The sequence below is a fragment of the Rhinolophus sinicus genome, chromosome 8 (genome assembly GCF_057876585.1).
Source record: "Rhinolophus sinicus isolate RSI-liver-muscle chromosome 8, RSI-T2T, whole genome shotgun sequence".
Taxonomy (NCBI): Eukaryota; Metazoa; Chordata; class Mammalia; order Chiroptera; family Rhinolophidae; genus Rhinolophus; species Rhinolophus sinicus.
This window is the reverse complement of record NC_142508.1, coordinates 4434452-4450805: the sequence shown is the minus strand read 5'-3', so window position 1 is coordinate 4450805 and position 16354 is coordinate 4434452. Positions and strand designations below refer to the sequence as shown.

Here is a 16354-nt window from a genome sequence, read left to right as displayed (position 1 = left end):
TTGTAATTCTTTTGGATTTCCTAATACGCATATCATCACATCATCTGAAAAATGTAAATGTTTTATTTTCCTCTAGCCAATCCTCATATATCTTATTTCTTTTTCTTACCTTATTGTGCTGGCTAGGACCTCCAGCGTAATGTTGAGTACAGATGTTGATAGTAGAAATTGTCTCATTCTGATTTTAAACGAAAAGCTTTCAACATTCCACCGTTAAGTCCATGTTGTTTAAGCACACGTTGTGGAGTGCACTTTTTGATGCCACATACAAGGTATGCTCCATCAACCCAGGAAACATTTTGGAAGTCTGGATCTCTCCTAAAGGAAGGACTGGGCCTCGCCCGTTGTCACTGGGGGAAGGCCTAGGCCACACAGAACGACTAGCCATGACCTCGGTTAGTCCTCACAACCACCACTCCATTGGTGAATTCTAACACAGGTTGGGCCAGAAGAGAACCGAGGCCCAGGGAGCACCTGAGTGCATACGTGCTAGGACACAGCACAGTCCACCTGGGGAGGCAGGTGCCAGGGACCAAGGTGGGTGACAAGAGCAGTCATTTGCCTCCTCATTTACTACGTAACAGCTAAAGGTGACTTTAGCAAGGGGGCACCTGGATTTGAACCAGGGACCTCTTGATCTGCAGTCAAATGCTCTACCCCTGAGCTATACCCCCAAGTCTGCTTCTAACCCTTAATTACACCTCTTGAACTGTGCACCTCACTGTTGTTTCTGGACTCTTAGAGCGCAGCTCCAGCAGCAGGCAGCCTGCCTTATGACATCCTAGCTCTCACTGTCATCACTTACTCGTCCACCTATAGGACCAGCTATATGCCAGGTGCGTCCTCCCTTCTTCCATTTTCTCTTCCTCCCTCTCTGCTCCACTGACTTCTGTCAGTCCCGCTCCATCTGGCCAGTCATTGGCTTTCCCAGCCTAACAGAATCCTGGTCCCTCCTCCCCTCACACACTAGGGCTCTGCGGAGCAGAGGTCCGACCGATAGAGAAACAGGTGTGGGCCAAGAAGCCACCTCCCTGAAGGCCAGCATCCTCCGTCACCCCACTGCCTCGCAGCACACTGGGACCCTCTTCCAGAAGAGGAACTTCGTGGCCAGGCAGAGGGAATTAAAGCACTTTGTTCCGAACCTGTCTCCAGAGGAAGACTGAGCGGACAAAAAGCCAGCTGCTCACCCACTCACGGCAGTGGGGACATTCAGGTGTGCAGGCTGGGCTGGCATGGACGTGGTGTAGCTACAAGCATCTAGATCTAATCACGCCTGACACACACCCACATGTGCATACACCCCTGCTTTTTCTCCATAGAGAGAACTTCACATTCCAGGATTGGACCCCATTTTCTGGCCCTGGGGCACCCTTAAATGTATGCCCATGCTCAGCAAGAGTTTCTTGAGAACTCAGTGTGCAGAGTACAGATCAGTGAGCCTTAGGGGTGCAGCTGGAAATTAGGCGAGGTCCCAGCTCACCAGAAATAAACAGGCTGGCAAGTGAGAGGTGTGTGTAGAAGAGGTACCTCTGGTGCCACGTGACAGGCAGGAGGGCAGGAGGGCTGGGAACAGTTCTTAGTTTCCATGAGACCTCGGGCAAGCCAGTGAACCTCCCCTTGTCATTTCATGGCACCTAAAAATGGGAACTGAGGATACCTTCTACTTGCCTGAAGACAGAGGGCTCATCAAATGATCCCAAATAGTCTTGGAACAAACGGGTCAATTACTCATGGTTTGGCTATTAGTACCTGTACGGACACGGGTCATTTAGCATTAGCCAAACATGTCTGGGAACTCTTAGTCCTGAAGGCTCCCCAGGAAACACCTGAGACCAGCTCTTGGAGCTGATGGTTAAGGTCTGAGCAGCTACATTTGCACCATATCCTGTTTGAGCACTTGCTGACAGCCCAGCCCTGACTGGTGGGGCCCCTGGAGAGGGTTGGGGCTGCTAGAGCAGACAAGTAGAATCCACAGCAGGGAGGTGTAGCACTTCTTCCCAAGCCCAGGGGAGCTTGGCTGAGCTGTCACTGACTTGTACACTCACTCGCGCCCCAGACATGATGGCAATGTTACCATCTGCCCCCAACTCTGTTCAAGACTTGGGGAGATGAGTGAGTGTCAGAAAGGGCAATAGGAAGTGGATGCATGTCTGAACGCACAGTGCCAGGTAAGACCACCAGAATGGCTGAGGACCCATCACTCCAGCTTCATAATCCATCCACCTGAGGGCTGAGCTATAGGCAGCACCCATCATGGTATGATTGAAGAGGCACAAGAGCTAGCTGTTGTCAAGATTTTCCCACCAGGCCTGACACTATTGCCTGAACTTCCAGTTTGAATCTCATCGCTTTGGTAACAATTTGTTTCACTGAAATACAAAGGGCTCCTGAGGGATGTAGCACGATGGGAAAGTTACCTCCCTCTGCACCCCCCGGACTTTCCACTTCACAAAATAAAGGGTCTTTCTGAGGGACTCTACCTGGGGGAAAAGGGCTGGAAATCAACATGGATGAGAAAGGGGGCCCTGAACTTCAAAGGACAAAACAAGGCTTCCTATTTGTCCCGTTGCCTCTGAAATCTATCATGACCCTGACAACCGTAAGATGAGGTAGGAAGCACTGGGGTCATTACCCCCTTTGACAAATGAGGAAAGTGAGGCTGGAGGTGGTTAAAAATTTACCCAGATTTCTTTGCCTAACTCTGCCAGAGCCCCAAGTTCATGGAGACAGCCCCTTCCTTTAATAGGTCAAATCAGGCCCGGCCACCCCAGTGTCCAGGGTGGCTGACCAGCCGCACCCAGACCAGGGTCTTCCTCTCAGGAGCTTCCTGAGGTCCCCCCTTGCAGTGACGTATGGGGTCCAGTCCATGGAGCACACACACCCGTGAACACTGAGGCTTTGGGGGACGTGTCATCCGCTCTGGGCTTCAGTTTCCCCGTCTCCAATGATGAAGTCAAGCATGGATGTGAATACCCACTGCAGGGAGGACCAGGAATGCTGCGAGTCACTCTGGGCCAAGGCGTACACCTGGGAAGACGCCTGGTTTCCAGGGCAGCAGCCAAGGCACCCCCGTCAACACCCAGGCAGGGCTGGACAGCCCCTCTGCTGTCCCCACACACAAGCACGTGGCAGAATAATTCCTGACGCTCAGGAGGTGTTGGCCCCTTTGCAACCACACACGACACTTACAAAAACACTAGAAACGTTCCATGAAGAGGAAAAAAATCAAAGTTTTAAAATAGAAAAGTAGAAAACTCAAATTTCCAGTGCCTATTCTTCAGGCTGTCGGTCCACTCTGCTGCTTCTCATGTTGCAGCAGGCACCAGACCTCTGGGTATGAAACAAAAACCCCAGAACCCCAATGTTTCATTGAGCCCTACTGTCTCTGGTCTGCTTGTCAGTCCACGGCACCCTCCAAAGTCCCCCACCAAAAACTTGGCATCCACAATCCTTAAGGGGTCCTCTGTAAGTCAGGAATGTAGCAAAGGCCGTAAAGAGGGACAAACTTAGGAAAGGAACTTGAGGCATCTGTCACCCTCATCATACACTGTCACCAAAAAGGCTGCTGCTTCCCATTTGAATGGAAAAAAGAGAAAGAAAACCCACACATCTTTCCAACGCCATCCCAGAATGAGGAAGGGCACCAGGCACGAGGAGAAAGGCCAGATGGAGAGAAGCTCCTGCCCGCGTGGCCCTGCAGGCTCCTGCCTGGTCAGCCGTCCTCCGTGTGTCTGGGCCGGAGTCTGGACGGGCTCCCCTGGCGGGCAGAGGGAGCAGCAAAGTGCCGGCCCGCCTGGGCGCGGGCGTGAATGTGCATGTGGATGGCCAGGTGATGGCTCCGGTTGAAGGCCCGGTCGCACTGGGGGCACTGGTAGGGCCGCTCGCCAGTGTGGATGCGCTGGTGCCGGAAGAGGTCCGAGGGCCGGCGGAAGAACTTGCTGCAGTAGGGACAGGCGGGCCAGCCCTGGCGGTGGCCCGTGTGCTGGCGCTGGTGCAGCAGCAGGCTCCTGTGCTCCGGGAAGAAGCGCAGGCACTCGCTGCAGTGGTACACCTTGGGGGCCGCCGCCTTCTTCCCCACAAAGGGACGGCCTGCCAGGGAGCGGTGGCCCTCGGGCTCCTCGGGGAGCCAGCAGATGACAGGGCCGGACACCACCACCTCCCCCGGCTCCAGCGTGGAGTGGGCCTCCCCCAACCCGGGGGCCGAGCTGCTCTGCTTCTCCCGGCGCTTGTCCTCCACGTGGGTGCGCTGGTGAATGGTCAGGTTCATCTTCAAGGGGAACCTCTGCCCACAATCGGGGCAGGGGAAGGTCCGCTCTCTCAGGCGAGGGAGGATGCGGGGCGGCTCTCCCACCGCTCCAGCCGGCCGAGCGACCCCCGCCCGCACCCTCGGCACGCCCTGGGAACGAAGCCGGCGGGGACCCCCAGTCCTGCCCTTGGGCCCCTTGGGGATTCTACTCTCCGTCTGGCTGGGGGACACCTCCAGGAAAAGCTGATCCGGCATCATCTCATCCTCAGGCTGTGCTTCTGTCTTGATGACCACATCACCACCACCACCTGCGGGAAGCAATCGCCACTGATTTTACATGGGCCACAACTGGCCACCCCCCAGGCCCCTTGCCTCGGTCCTGCCTTCCAGGTGCGGCTGCAGAGGCACCCACCCCACTCCTGCCTTCACTCCATCCCTGCTCCCCCAGTGTCGGGCCCATAGCTCAGAGCTGAGCCCTGCTCCCTCTGTGCCACCAAACAGTCCCCGCCTCCATCCAGTCTGTTTGTTGTCATGTGGCCTATGCCTGTAGGCCAAGCTAAGGACACCGGGAGAGAGGAGACAGAGCTGCAAACAGGGAGCTAGGGAGCCGTGAGGTCAGCAGTCAGACCAGTGGGAGACACATAGGTGGGAAAATGTAGGGGAGGCAACAAGACGCAGAGCCCCTGGACACTGAGATACGTCGGCCATGCTGGACCCCAGGAGTTCTGACAACTTGAGCTCTAATCTATGAATGGCACTGAGCCCTGTGGGCCCACTGCCTCCAGACTAGGTAAGAGGCCTCAGGCCTGGAGGCTGTAGGTGCCTTAGTCACACTCAGAGCTATTCATCCCCTTTTGAGCCACACCGAGCATCTGTCACTGCCTGGCACCGTGCTCTCAGGCGACACACAGGCAGCACTGGGCCTCAGGTGGGTCACACCTGACTTTGAGGCAGGACTGAGGCAAAGGAGCTGCCACAACAAAGCAGTGAAAAGGCAGCGCTGAGGTGGGTTGTCTCAGCAGCGGGTCGCAAGCGTCCCGAACGCCACCAAGCCCTGTTTGGAGCACCGTGCATGCTTCCAGATTCTCCCACTGCCGCTCACCTCTGGTTTTCTCTGCAGTCTGTCCGCTGCCACTCTCTTCTCTGACCTCCCCCACCACTCTGGTGGCCTCAGCTGCGAAAACACAAGTCTGATCAAAGGGTGACCGGGAACCTTGCCCTCTGCATATTAAAGTGAAAAGCTTCAGCTCTTTCCAGCAACTTCCAAGGTCGAGGACCAGAGCACTTTCTGGTCTTGCTGAAGCTTGAACTTAAGCCAGGAGCCGGGCGGCTGTTGCAGAGGACAGCCCGCCCCTGGTGGCCCTCTAGGGCCAGCACCCGAGGCAAGACCTTGGGTTCTCTGCTCCCTACAGCTTACCTGTAACGCTCACCAAGAAATCACGACAGAACTTTATTTCTGTGTTACAAATGACCCACTGTTATTAATTTAGTCCTACAGCTAAAGAGGCATGAAAAGTCTGTAAGAATCGTCTAAACTTTGGGGTAAAACGTTATTGCATAGAATGGGCTACATGGCGTCCCTGAACCGAAGGGTCAGTGAGAGTCCCGAGACCCATTCTCGGCCAAGGCCAAGGACCCCACATCCCTTCACTTGAAACCCATCTGCAGCTTGGTCCCCACCACGCCACAACCCCACAATGGACCCAACTCTCACCTCTGCCTCCCACCAAAGAAGGTACCAGATGAAACCAGGGGAGAGCTGCAGCCCTTTCTATTGGGACAGAAAACCTGGCCCAAGGCCAGAATGGGCAATAATTGCTTTTATCCTGCTCATCAGAGTGTCAGCCCAGTTTCTAGAAAACGTAGACTCTTAAGTGGGAACTAAATTTAAATCACAGGCCACCATATGCCAACACTATAAGACACTGGACGCTGTGAGCCTGGGTCACTTCACGGGGTGGCTGTGAGGCCTGTAACCAGATCGCAAACCTGGCGGCATGCAGCTTTTTCTAAACAGCAACTTTCCAGGTAGGCCAGACCACGGTGAGGGAAGATCAGGGCCACAGGGGGTCTGGGTCCCCAGAGCCCCAGGGAAATAACACCTGGGGGAGTCAGGGGGGCATCTTACCAAGTCCCATCAGGCCAACCCTCAGCCTACTCCCAAAGGGACCCCCAGCTTCTCTGAGGCTCTGCTGTGGCCACAGGGCCCCCTCTGTTCACTCACCTGGCCCCATGCCAGGCTGGACGTCCCTGGGAGGGGAGGTTGGTGACTCTCCATCTGAAGATTCTTTCTCTTGTTTAACCGAGGACAAAACGCTGGTGCTGGCTGGGGGCCCTGTGGAAGGGAACCGCATGAGGGTTTTTCCCAACAGCAGGGTCCTGCAGGGTGACACAGCCATCCTCTAGCAGGCCCTGGATGCACTTGACTACCTGCCTGGAAGAGGGGGCCCCAGCTCTGTCCAGGAGACTGCAGGTGCCCATCCTACAGCCTCTGCCGCAGAGGTGACAGAAGAGCTGTGAGGGCCACACCCCCAATTCCCATGTGGGCCAGTGCCAGTGACTGACTGGTCTCTCGGCATCTGAGTGTCACCCTGACAGGCCTCAAAAAGACAGAGGGTTTCGAAGGCCCCTGAGGCACAGTGCCAGGTCTGTAACAGAGCAGGGAAAACAAGAGGGTCCTATCTCTCCTTACACACTAGGTGGGAAGGAGGGACACAGAGAAGGGAGGGGTGTCACTTCCAACCGCAGGAAGCCCATATGCAGTGGGGGACATGCACAGAAATGACTGCAGAGAAAGAACCCAGAGACGGAAGTGAGGCCAGCAGGAGGGAGGCGGCATAGGGGAAGAGCGGTCTGGAGACAGAAAACAAGGCTCTGGATCCTGCCAAACGCTAGGATAATGCCCTCGGAATCCTACTCCATTTCGGTGAAAGGATGGACAGGCATTTCCTTTAAACAGAAGCAGACGGACACATTTGAAGGGATGACTGAAGCCACAGAGCTCCTCGCAGGCTCTCCACACACAGCTTCCTGTCATTGTAACCGTGTAAGAAGCCCAATCCGACTCTTGTGCGCCCTTCCCCTCACTCCAGCCGGACCGGTGGACCTGGCCGCCAGCACACCCGTGGAACCCACACCTGTGCTGAGCCCGCTTTCTCCTGCTACAATCCCCTCCTCCTTGAAGGTGCGTCTCAGTGGCCGCTCCCCAGGAAGCCGCCCCGCTGAGCCCACCAGTGCCGGCTGTGTCTCCCACCCGCAGCCTCAGCACCTCTGCTCAGTGCTGCCGCCTGCTCCTGCGGCTGCCATGCCGTCCACACTGCTGTCTGCAGGCCTCACTCACCCGTGCTCGCTCCAGGCGCAGGGGCTCCTTCTCCTGAGGCCTGCTGGTGCTCAGGGGCCTGCCGTTCTTTTGGCTCGTTCTGGTCAGGGCTCACTGGGCTGCCGATGGGCTCTGGATATGGAGGGAGGTCGTGGGGACACTAATGAGTGACACGGAGAACAACACCGAGTTCCCCCAGGTGGTCAGAAGCCCAAATGCAGTCACTGGACCTGGGCATCAGGTCACACACGGGGCATGATAATTAAGTGGACATTGGTGAAAAGTTGATGGGAAACTATAACAGAAGGATAAGGCTGACGATCGCCAACAAGCAGCCACCAGACTCCTGTTGTGCCTCCTGATGTGACAGAGCAGGAGTACACAGCACCACCGCTGGAGGAGACTTGCAATGAGATTGAACCTGAATCTAAGTAAGCCTCTAGATCTATCTACCAGTTCATAGGAAATGGAGAAAAGATAAGAACATGTTACATGACACCAAATCCAGAATGCAGGAAATAATGGCATTTAAAAGGTAAACATTAAAAATTTGATACATACATAAATGACATTAAAAAGGGGGAGGTGAGGAGGGCCCATCAATTGCTGAATGGAGAAAGAAAATACAGTACGTCCATTCAACGGGAGGCTATTTGACCATGAAAAGGAATGAAGGACTGACGTGCTACAGCATGGGTGAGCCTGGGAAACATGCTCAGCGGCAGAAGGCAGACACAAAAGGTCTCAAGTGTACGATTCCATTTACATGAAATACCTAGAACAGGCAAATCTATAGAGCTAGAAAGCAGATTCGTGGGTGCCTATGGCTGGGGCGTAGGGGGAGGGGAAGAGGAAGCCACTGTTAACTGCTACAGGTTTCTTTAAGGTGATAAAAGAAAGTTTTAAAATTGTGGTGCTGGTCACAAAACTCTGAGTATAGTAAAAAAACTGAATTGTATACTTTAACCCATGAACTGTATGGCATGTTAATTATACCTCAATAAACCTGAGGGTTTTTTTTGGGTTTTTTTTGGAGGGGGAGTCTTTTTACACACTTTTTGTAAACCAAATGCAATAAGTAGACTGGTTTGTTACAAATAGTACCCAAACCCCTAAAGAAAAGATTTTGATGCAATCGGAGAAAACAGAACATGTACTAGGTATTACATGTGAATCCGTTGGGTGTGATAATGGTATTTTGGTTTAGGGAAAAAAAAGAGATGGGTGAAGCAAATGTGGCAAAAAAAGAGATGGGTGAGCAAATGTGGCAAACAAACTCTTGATTATCGTTGAATCTGGGTGATGACCATTTGGAGGTTTGCTATACTGTTTTCTCTACTGCCATTTATTTTTTAAAGTTTTACTAAAAAAATAAAAGGCTCTGCAGAAGATTCTGATATGCAGTCAACTTTGGAACCACTGTCCTATACACACCAGCTGTGGGGACGAAGTTGGCCCCAGGCTCTTCCTCCAAGAGGGTCCATTTCCACAATGGAAGCCAGTACGTTACAGGCTTCACAGCTGCAGGTGACAGTTGGGGGGACGGAGGTGGAGGGGGAAGCAGGAGGTAGTGGCAATAATGCTGCTGTTACAAGCATGACTGTTAGTAACAAGTCGCCATTTGCTATAAACGCTCAGTTTTACGCAGCCATCGCACTTGGTCCCCACAACCTCCGTGTGAGGGGGGCACTGTTGGCCCTCGCACAGATGCAGACACTGGGCGGCTGTGAGGCAGAAGCCCTGCCGCTGCCCGACTGGTCGGCCTGGGACAGAGCATGCCCTTCTTTCGGTTACAGGCCTGTGCTCCCATCCTGGCCTCCCTGCACGTCTGGGAAGCGCAGGAGAGGGGGAACACGGTTCAGTTTGCCCCAGCCGGCCGGTCCCCATCTTGCCCCCACTCACCAGCGCCCAGCCTCCTCGGGCATGCTGCCTGCCTCTCGCTCCCCTCCTCCTGGCACCACACACCTTCGGGACAAGGCTCCTCTCCCCTCTCCATGCGGGTGAGGATGTCTGGTTTGGAGATGGCATAATCTGTGGACAGAACGGACAGAGAGAGCTGGGTCAGGACTGGACACCTGCCACCCAGTTGCCCACAGAGATGCAGAGACATGCGTGGAACAGAAGCCAGAGCAGGGATACAGACTGACTCTAGAGGCCCAGATCTACTCCGTGGCCTTACCCAGGGAGACCAGCGTCTCATAGTTGCCCCTCATCACGTGCTTGTAGAGCTCCTTCTGCCATTCGTCCAGCTTGCCCCACTCCAGCTCGGAAAAATACACGGCAACGTCATCAAAGGTCACAGGCACCTGCAACCACAAGTGTCATGCATGCTCACCCACACTTCCAGGCGCGGCCCCTCAGGCTGTCCCACCCCAGGTGGCCAGGCTTACCTTGGGGACCTCCCCCTTGCTGCCCGGGGGCAGCCGCAGGATCCAGAAATTTCTGTTTCTCAGCAGATTCTCCATGTTCTCCAGTCGCCTCTGCAGCAGCCCGTACTCCTGCAGCAGGGTCCCCAGCACGGCCCACTTGCCCTCCAGCTGGTTCCCGAACTCTACGGCCGTCTTCTCGCAGTCGGCCAGCTTCTTCTCGGCTGTCCCCGTCCGCCCCTCCAGAGTCAGCAAGCGGGCTAGACAGGAATCCACTTTCTTCTCCAAGGCGTGGATGGCGGCTACCACCGTCCACAGTGTGATCTCCGTGGAGTAGAGGTATGAGTTCTCAGCAGTCGGCTGGGGCAATGGAGGTGTTGGAGGCTTTCCGTCCGCTGTTTGCTTCTCCCTCTCTGGAGCCTGTCCACAAGAGATGAAAGATGTTATCAGAACTACACAATCAAAAATGTCCACCTCAAAAAGAAACTCAGAGTGGCACCTGACCAGGTCAAGCCCCATCTGCCAGTCAGGCAGCCAAGTGGGGGATGGGAAGGTGAGGGCATCACTTAGAAGTCCAACCTCTGGGACAGGGGACACTGGCTAGACCAAGGTGTTACAAAGTGGAAACAGGAGGAAAAACACGGCCAAAAAGAGAAAGTGTCTGCTGTCTCAGACAGGGGACTCCGTTCCTGGATCTTCGTCTCCGCTGGAAGTGACGGGCCAGGCTCTGAATGAAGCAGAGAACACGAGCTCTGCAGTCGGTCTGGGTGCAGCCAGCGGCTCGGCCACTCACAAGCTGGCCGCCTGTGGGCAAGGTTTCTTCAACATCTTACAACTTCACCTCTGCATCTAGAAAACGGAACTAGCTCGTAAGGGTACCTACGGGAGATGATTGTGAGAATTAATGCCCCAGTTTGGTAAAAAGCACTTAGCACAATGTCCAGCCTGTGGTACGTGCTCCATAAAACGGGAGACCTATGTTGATGCAGCTGAGAGGAGAAGGACGAAAATGTCGATGGTGGTGACGGCTCTGGCTCAGGGGTGCAGTAGAGACAGTTCGTATGGCCTTTCTGCTTCACCTCTTTCACTTCACTGTCCTTCAGCGCTTTGGAAAAGAGGAGCTGAAGTACCTCAGCTCAGCCAGGTGCCCGATGGACAAGCCTTCCCTGAGCACATAGGAGGGCGTCTGTCCCAGGCGATCTTGCTAAAAGCCTGGCTGGAAGGATGAACTGCCATCTCACCCCGCCATTTCATTCATCCTTCAGGGTCAAACAAGTCCCATCTGTTTGACTTCTGAACCGATCTCAAGTCCTAATCACCTTTCACATGAGCCACTGCAATTCCACCCACGTGACTCCCCCCGCCCCCGCACCCTTCTCCCTCACAACACACTTTCCACAGGGGGGTCAGTGATCTTTCAAAAACACAGACAAGTTCATTTTCAGTCCCCAGCTTGAAACTCTTCAATAGGTCCCCAGTGGATCTAGAATAAAATCTAAACTTCTCACCAGCATGCAGCCTGCCTCCCTGACTTTACATCGTCCTGGGCACTGGGCACTTGCGACACTCCGGCCACCCTCACCTCCTCGGACTCTTAGGACACACATACCCAGTTCTCCTCCATCTTTGCATCAGCTTGTCCTGCATTGCTCTGTGCTCCTGGCTTCCTCTCACACAAACCTCCAGCTTAAATATCACCTAACAGAGACCGTCAGCAACCAACATCTAAAATAGGCCCATCAGTCCTTCCTGCAGAGCAGTCGTAACCTATGTTGACTGTTATGGTTTCCCCACAAGAACATACGCTCCACGAGTCTTTATTCAGTGTTTATTCCCAGTGTTTCTTGTTGACTGTGTGCTGCCTGTGTTATGGTTTCCCCACAAGAACACTGTTGCCTCCCTCACAGCAGGTAATCAATACCTACCGAATGAATGAATGAGCAATTAAACAACACCTTCATTTAATAACAATTACGGAACTCCCGTCATAGTCATGGTACAATGGAAATGCAGAAAAATGCTTAATACATGGTTCTTTCTTCCTTGTCCAGGAGAAAAATTCTGCATAGAAATAGTCATGATAAACAAGAGTGTAAAACCCACAGGCTCACAAAAGTTGAGGGCAAATCAGTCCTGTTCGGGGAGCTTTTCTTGGAATTTCAGGTGTTGCAAGACAACAGAGGGAAAGGGGCAGGATAGGGAGGGTCAGAAAGGGTGCTGAGGGAGGGGTCCTGGGCCAGCTGGGAGCTGATGTCACCTGTGGTCACAAAGCAGCCTAGCCGTCTGTCCCCCCCAACCATTCCCTAAGGAAAGAAGAATCTGTGGGATTGTGCCTCTCTGGGATTGAGTTTATAATATCCTGAGTCTCTCCATCTGGTCTTCAAGAGAAGGGTCTGCGGTCAAAGACGAGTAAGATTCCTCGCGGGAGGGACAACTCAAGCCAGACAGGACCCCGTTGAGACCCCAATGAGCTGTTATAAGAAATAATAGGAGGGAGCCCTGCCCCTCCTTCCTCTTGTTCTTGTGGGAAGCTGCTGCTTGCCCCGGCTACTCCCTCTCACCTGATTGTGAGAGAGGCCCATTAGAGCGTTAAGATCAAGCTCTTTCTGCTCAGCTCATGGGACAGTTTCACCCGAGAGACTTTCCCCCAGGGTGGGACATACCGCACCTTAGTCATTTTCGGACGACATGCTTCGGCTGCTTTGGGACAAGTAATTGGGTATTGAAATCATTGTTTTGAAATGGTGTAAGAGTTTCACAGACCCTGCCTCTAATCATGTGATGCTCATTGTTTGTAATCAATAAATACTGTCAGTGACCCGATTCGGGGCTCCAGTCTCTTGAGGCTGCGAGTCCCTCGGTCCTCTGTGATTTAACTGTACATGAGTCTGTCTCTTTATTATAGTTTAACCCTCGCCGCCTCCCTCGCCTTCCCACGGCTTGTGTTGTACAGGTCGCAACAGTCACCTGTACAGAAAGGCCTTTCCAAGGGCTCCCCTCGGTGGACAGAGCCATAAACCTGCAGAACTGCCACCCCCCTCTTTCTCCCTTGCACTCTGGGAACCCTAAAGGAATCATACACCAAACTGCTAATTACACAGCAGGGAGCAAAAGTTCCTCCTTAAGAAGCATCCAGAAAAATCAAGGTTCCAAAAAATTCATTGCGATGTACTGTTAATAGTAGAAACCATTTAGAGAACTCTTTCCAAGTGTTTTTCTACTGTGTCCAAAACGGCCAAAGCACTGTTTTCTCTGAATTTTACGCACTGCGCGTTATCAGCCAACATTCTTAAATGTGCTAATTAAAAAAAAAAAAAAAAAACACCTACAATCCCTTTTGTACACAGCATTCAATACCTTTCTCTTAGGTAAAAGCAGACTCCTGGGTACCGTAAAGGAGGTGTAATTAGAAGTCCTGGGCTGGCCTCACCTGCGTCAGTGACCTTGGGCCAGTCCCTTCCCTAAGCCTCAGACGTGGGTTGTCAGAACGAAATGGGGCTGGCGACCCTCCCCTCCCCGCCTGCTCGGGAGCCGTTGGGCCTTCAGTGAGACAATGGATGGGGGAACCGGCCACTCTCTTCAAATGCAAGTCTTGTCATCGCCGCGCCCCGCCGCCTGGCCTGGTGTTTGGGCCGCCGGGTCGCTCGGCCTAAGAAGAGAGTGGCGGCGGCGGTGAGCGGGCCTGACGCGGCGGGGAGGAGGCAGCGGCGAGGAGGCCGCGCCGCGGGGCCGCTCCACGCCGCGGGGCCCCGACCCTCGCGGGCGCACGCGGTGGCGGCGGCCGCCCGGCCCGTCTGGGCCTCCGCGCACCAGGGCCCTTACCCGGGCGGGCGCCGCCTCGGCCATGGCTGCCGGCGTCCCTCTCTCGGCTGCTCAACTCGGGCCGGCCTGGCAGGTGTGGCGCGGTGCGCTGGCGGCAGCGGCGGCGGCGGAGCGGTGCCACCCAACCTCAGAGCTTCTACCCGGGGGCCGCGAGCTGCGTCCGAGCCACGTGCACCACCTGCCCTTGAAACAAGAGCTGCGCTCGCGGCCGCGCCGAGGGGCGCACACAGCGCCCCCTGCAGCCCGAAGGACCGCACACCTGCGGCCTGCGGCCCGCGGCCTGCAGCCACCGCGGCCGCCGGCGCCAACGGGCGCGCCCGGCCACCCACCCTCGCCTGGGCTGCGGGCGTAGACGCCGGGGGCAGACGCGCCGCCAGCCCCGCCTGCCAGGCTGCTGTCGGGCGGAGGCGACCCTTGGGCCTGGCACTTGGCGGGCGCGGCCACCCACAGGCGCAGCTCGATGGGCTCAGTTCGGGCGCCTATCCCTCCCTGGGACGCTGGGGCTAAGGGACCCCAGCGTCCCACACCAGCGAATCAGACCAGGTCGCTAATGAGGGAACCGCGCAGTTTGAAACTTTGGGAGTTTCCCCCTATATGGGGGGGAAAGAACAGTCATTGCCGGGAAATCTCAAGTGTATGTAGATTTACCGTTTTAACACCTCTCACGGACCCAGTGACTTAGTTTTGGTGTATTATGCCCAGGAAAAACGGGGGTGGAGGCGGGGTGATAAAGGTTTTTAAACTCATTTTTCAGTTTTCCAGAACAAATGGAAGGACCTTAGGAAAAATTTATTTCACTAAAAAAAGAACAACACAAAAAGCCCTGCCTCTCTCTCCCTCAAACCCTTTGGAAACCCTGGGTCTCCTCCTCTTGCCCTGGGGCCTACTTCCCAGCAGGTACCCGGCACAGGCATCCTTCCAGAGCCCTTGAGGCCCTCTGTGCCACATCCAGTATTCACTTGCCCTTCAGCCATCAACTGGGATGGAAGCTTTGGTTCAGGCTGGGCTTGCAGCAAGGGAAATCCATCACTAATTCAGGCCCTGAGGCATTTTGAATAAACCACTGAATCTAGGACCCATTCCCTCATTTACAATCCAAGAGCCTTACTCCGGAACCAGAGTTAATCACTGAATATAAAGAAAAATGTGGTCTATGCAGTTGAAGTTTTATTTTCTACCTTTTCTGCATCTTCCATTCATCTTATAGTCTTTGTCCAACAAGTCCCCAGACTCTTCTGTTTGCATTGGACATTAGCTCTTAAAGGATCGCAATTTACCAGGACTTTATAATACTAAATACATTAGTCTGCCTGACTCCTGATGAGCTCCTAGTGTAAACCAAAATTAATTTGATTGTAATAAAGAATAAAAGGTATTTATTTGAGCAAAAAGAAGCTGCAGCCCTGAAGACACAGACTCGGGTAACAACCCAAATTGTGTTCCACCAAAACAATAGCAAAAGTTCCCACCCAGGTTCTCAATTAGGTCCATTTTCTGTAAATGAGGTATCAAAACTGTGCAGTGCTGATTGGACAGAGCAGGTCTTAGTCTGCTGAAACCAGGGTTTCCCCAGACAGCAGGAAGTGGAGAGTTCAGTCTGAGGTTCCTCCTGGTACACAGAAAATGGAGGAGCACGTCAGCAAATGGCTGCTAAGCTCTTATTATGTATCAAATTTGGGCCCTCGATTGACCATGGGGAGTCCATCTCAGCAGATAAATTCCTTCTCAGAGTTTACATCAAATGAATCTTTCTTCTCTGCGTCAGCACTAGGGGTCCTCTTGATGTCTTCAGCACTCATCTGCAAATGGTTAGGTTGGGTTACTAACCTAGAGTTGAAAGTGTTGGCCCAAGAAGCAGGGGCCAACACAATTGTCCACAATGAACAATGCCATTTATTGATTTGATCTCATGATCTTAAAGTAGCACTTCCTAATCTTGCCCCAAATTCTAGGGGTACACCTCACTTGGAGAAGGTACCACTTTTTAAAGTGGACCCACCCACATTTATAAAGCTTAGGAGGGGAAGTATTAGAAGAGGGACACAGGAAGTACATCCAAGTCCCCATTCCTCCACGAAGGCATCCCTAGTTCAGATAACACTGAGTTCCCTATTCTGTGAGTTCCCCTTTACACCTGTTCATTCAATAAACTGGTGGTGAGCACCTATGTGCAAAGCCCCTGTGCTGGAAGCTGTGGAGTCAGGATACGATTCAGACATGGTCTCTGCCTTCAAAAAGCATCACATCCTATTGACTCTGATACAACGAAAGGGCTTCTCACTCTAGAAACTCTAAGTTTTCTTTTCCCTAGTGTTTTGGCTCCACAGCCCCTGGTTATAATCATTTTTCAAATCAGTTTCTTAATCATAAACAATAGATTTTTAACTTGAATTATAGAAATCTCCTATCCCCTGCTTTAAATAATTATCCTAAAGCTTGTGATTAACATCTGTTGACTATGATCATTGTATCACAGTGTTTTTTCCAGGCCTAGCTCCCAGGTGAACAATAACTGAATGACCGGTTAAACCAGAAGAAAGGCCAGGGTCCATGAAGCCGAACAATTTTTCATCATGCAGTCACCCTGTGTCAATGGCTTTG

At 53.4% G+C, this 16354-nt stretch overlaps 1 protein-coding gene and 1 non-coding gene across 2 annotated transcripts; both read right to left on the bottom strand.

Annotated features, from left to right (window-relative positions):
* Positions 1 to 602: 602 nt before the first annotated feature.
* On the bottom strand, positions 603 to 674 carry TRNAC-GCA (transfer RNA cysteine (anticodon GCA)). The gene has a single exon. It is a non-coding gene; the product is annotated as a tRNA-Cys (tRNA).
* A 1990-nt stretch (positions 675 to 2664) lies between these two features.
* Positions 2665 to 14082, bottom strand: ZNF783 (zinc finger protein 783). The gene is made up of 8 exons (XM_074315207.2): positions 13754 to 14082; positions 9956 to 10351; positions 9745 to 9871; positions 9468 to 9596; positions 7587 to 7697; positions 6471 to 6581; positions 5349 to 5420; positions 2665 to 4554 (listed from the first exon to the last, which is right to left on the bottom strand). The coding sequence occupies exons 1-8, from the start codon at positions 13775 to 13777 to the stop codon at positions 3713 to 3715; spliced, it is 1812 nt and encodes a 603-aa protein (XP_074171308.2). The 5' UTR covers positions 13778 to 14082; the 3' UTR covers positions 2665 to 3712.
* Positions 14083 to 16354: the final 2272 nt, after the last annotated feature.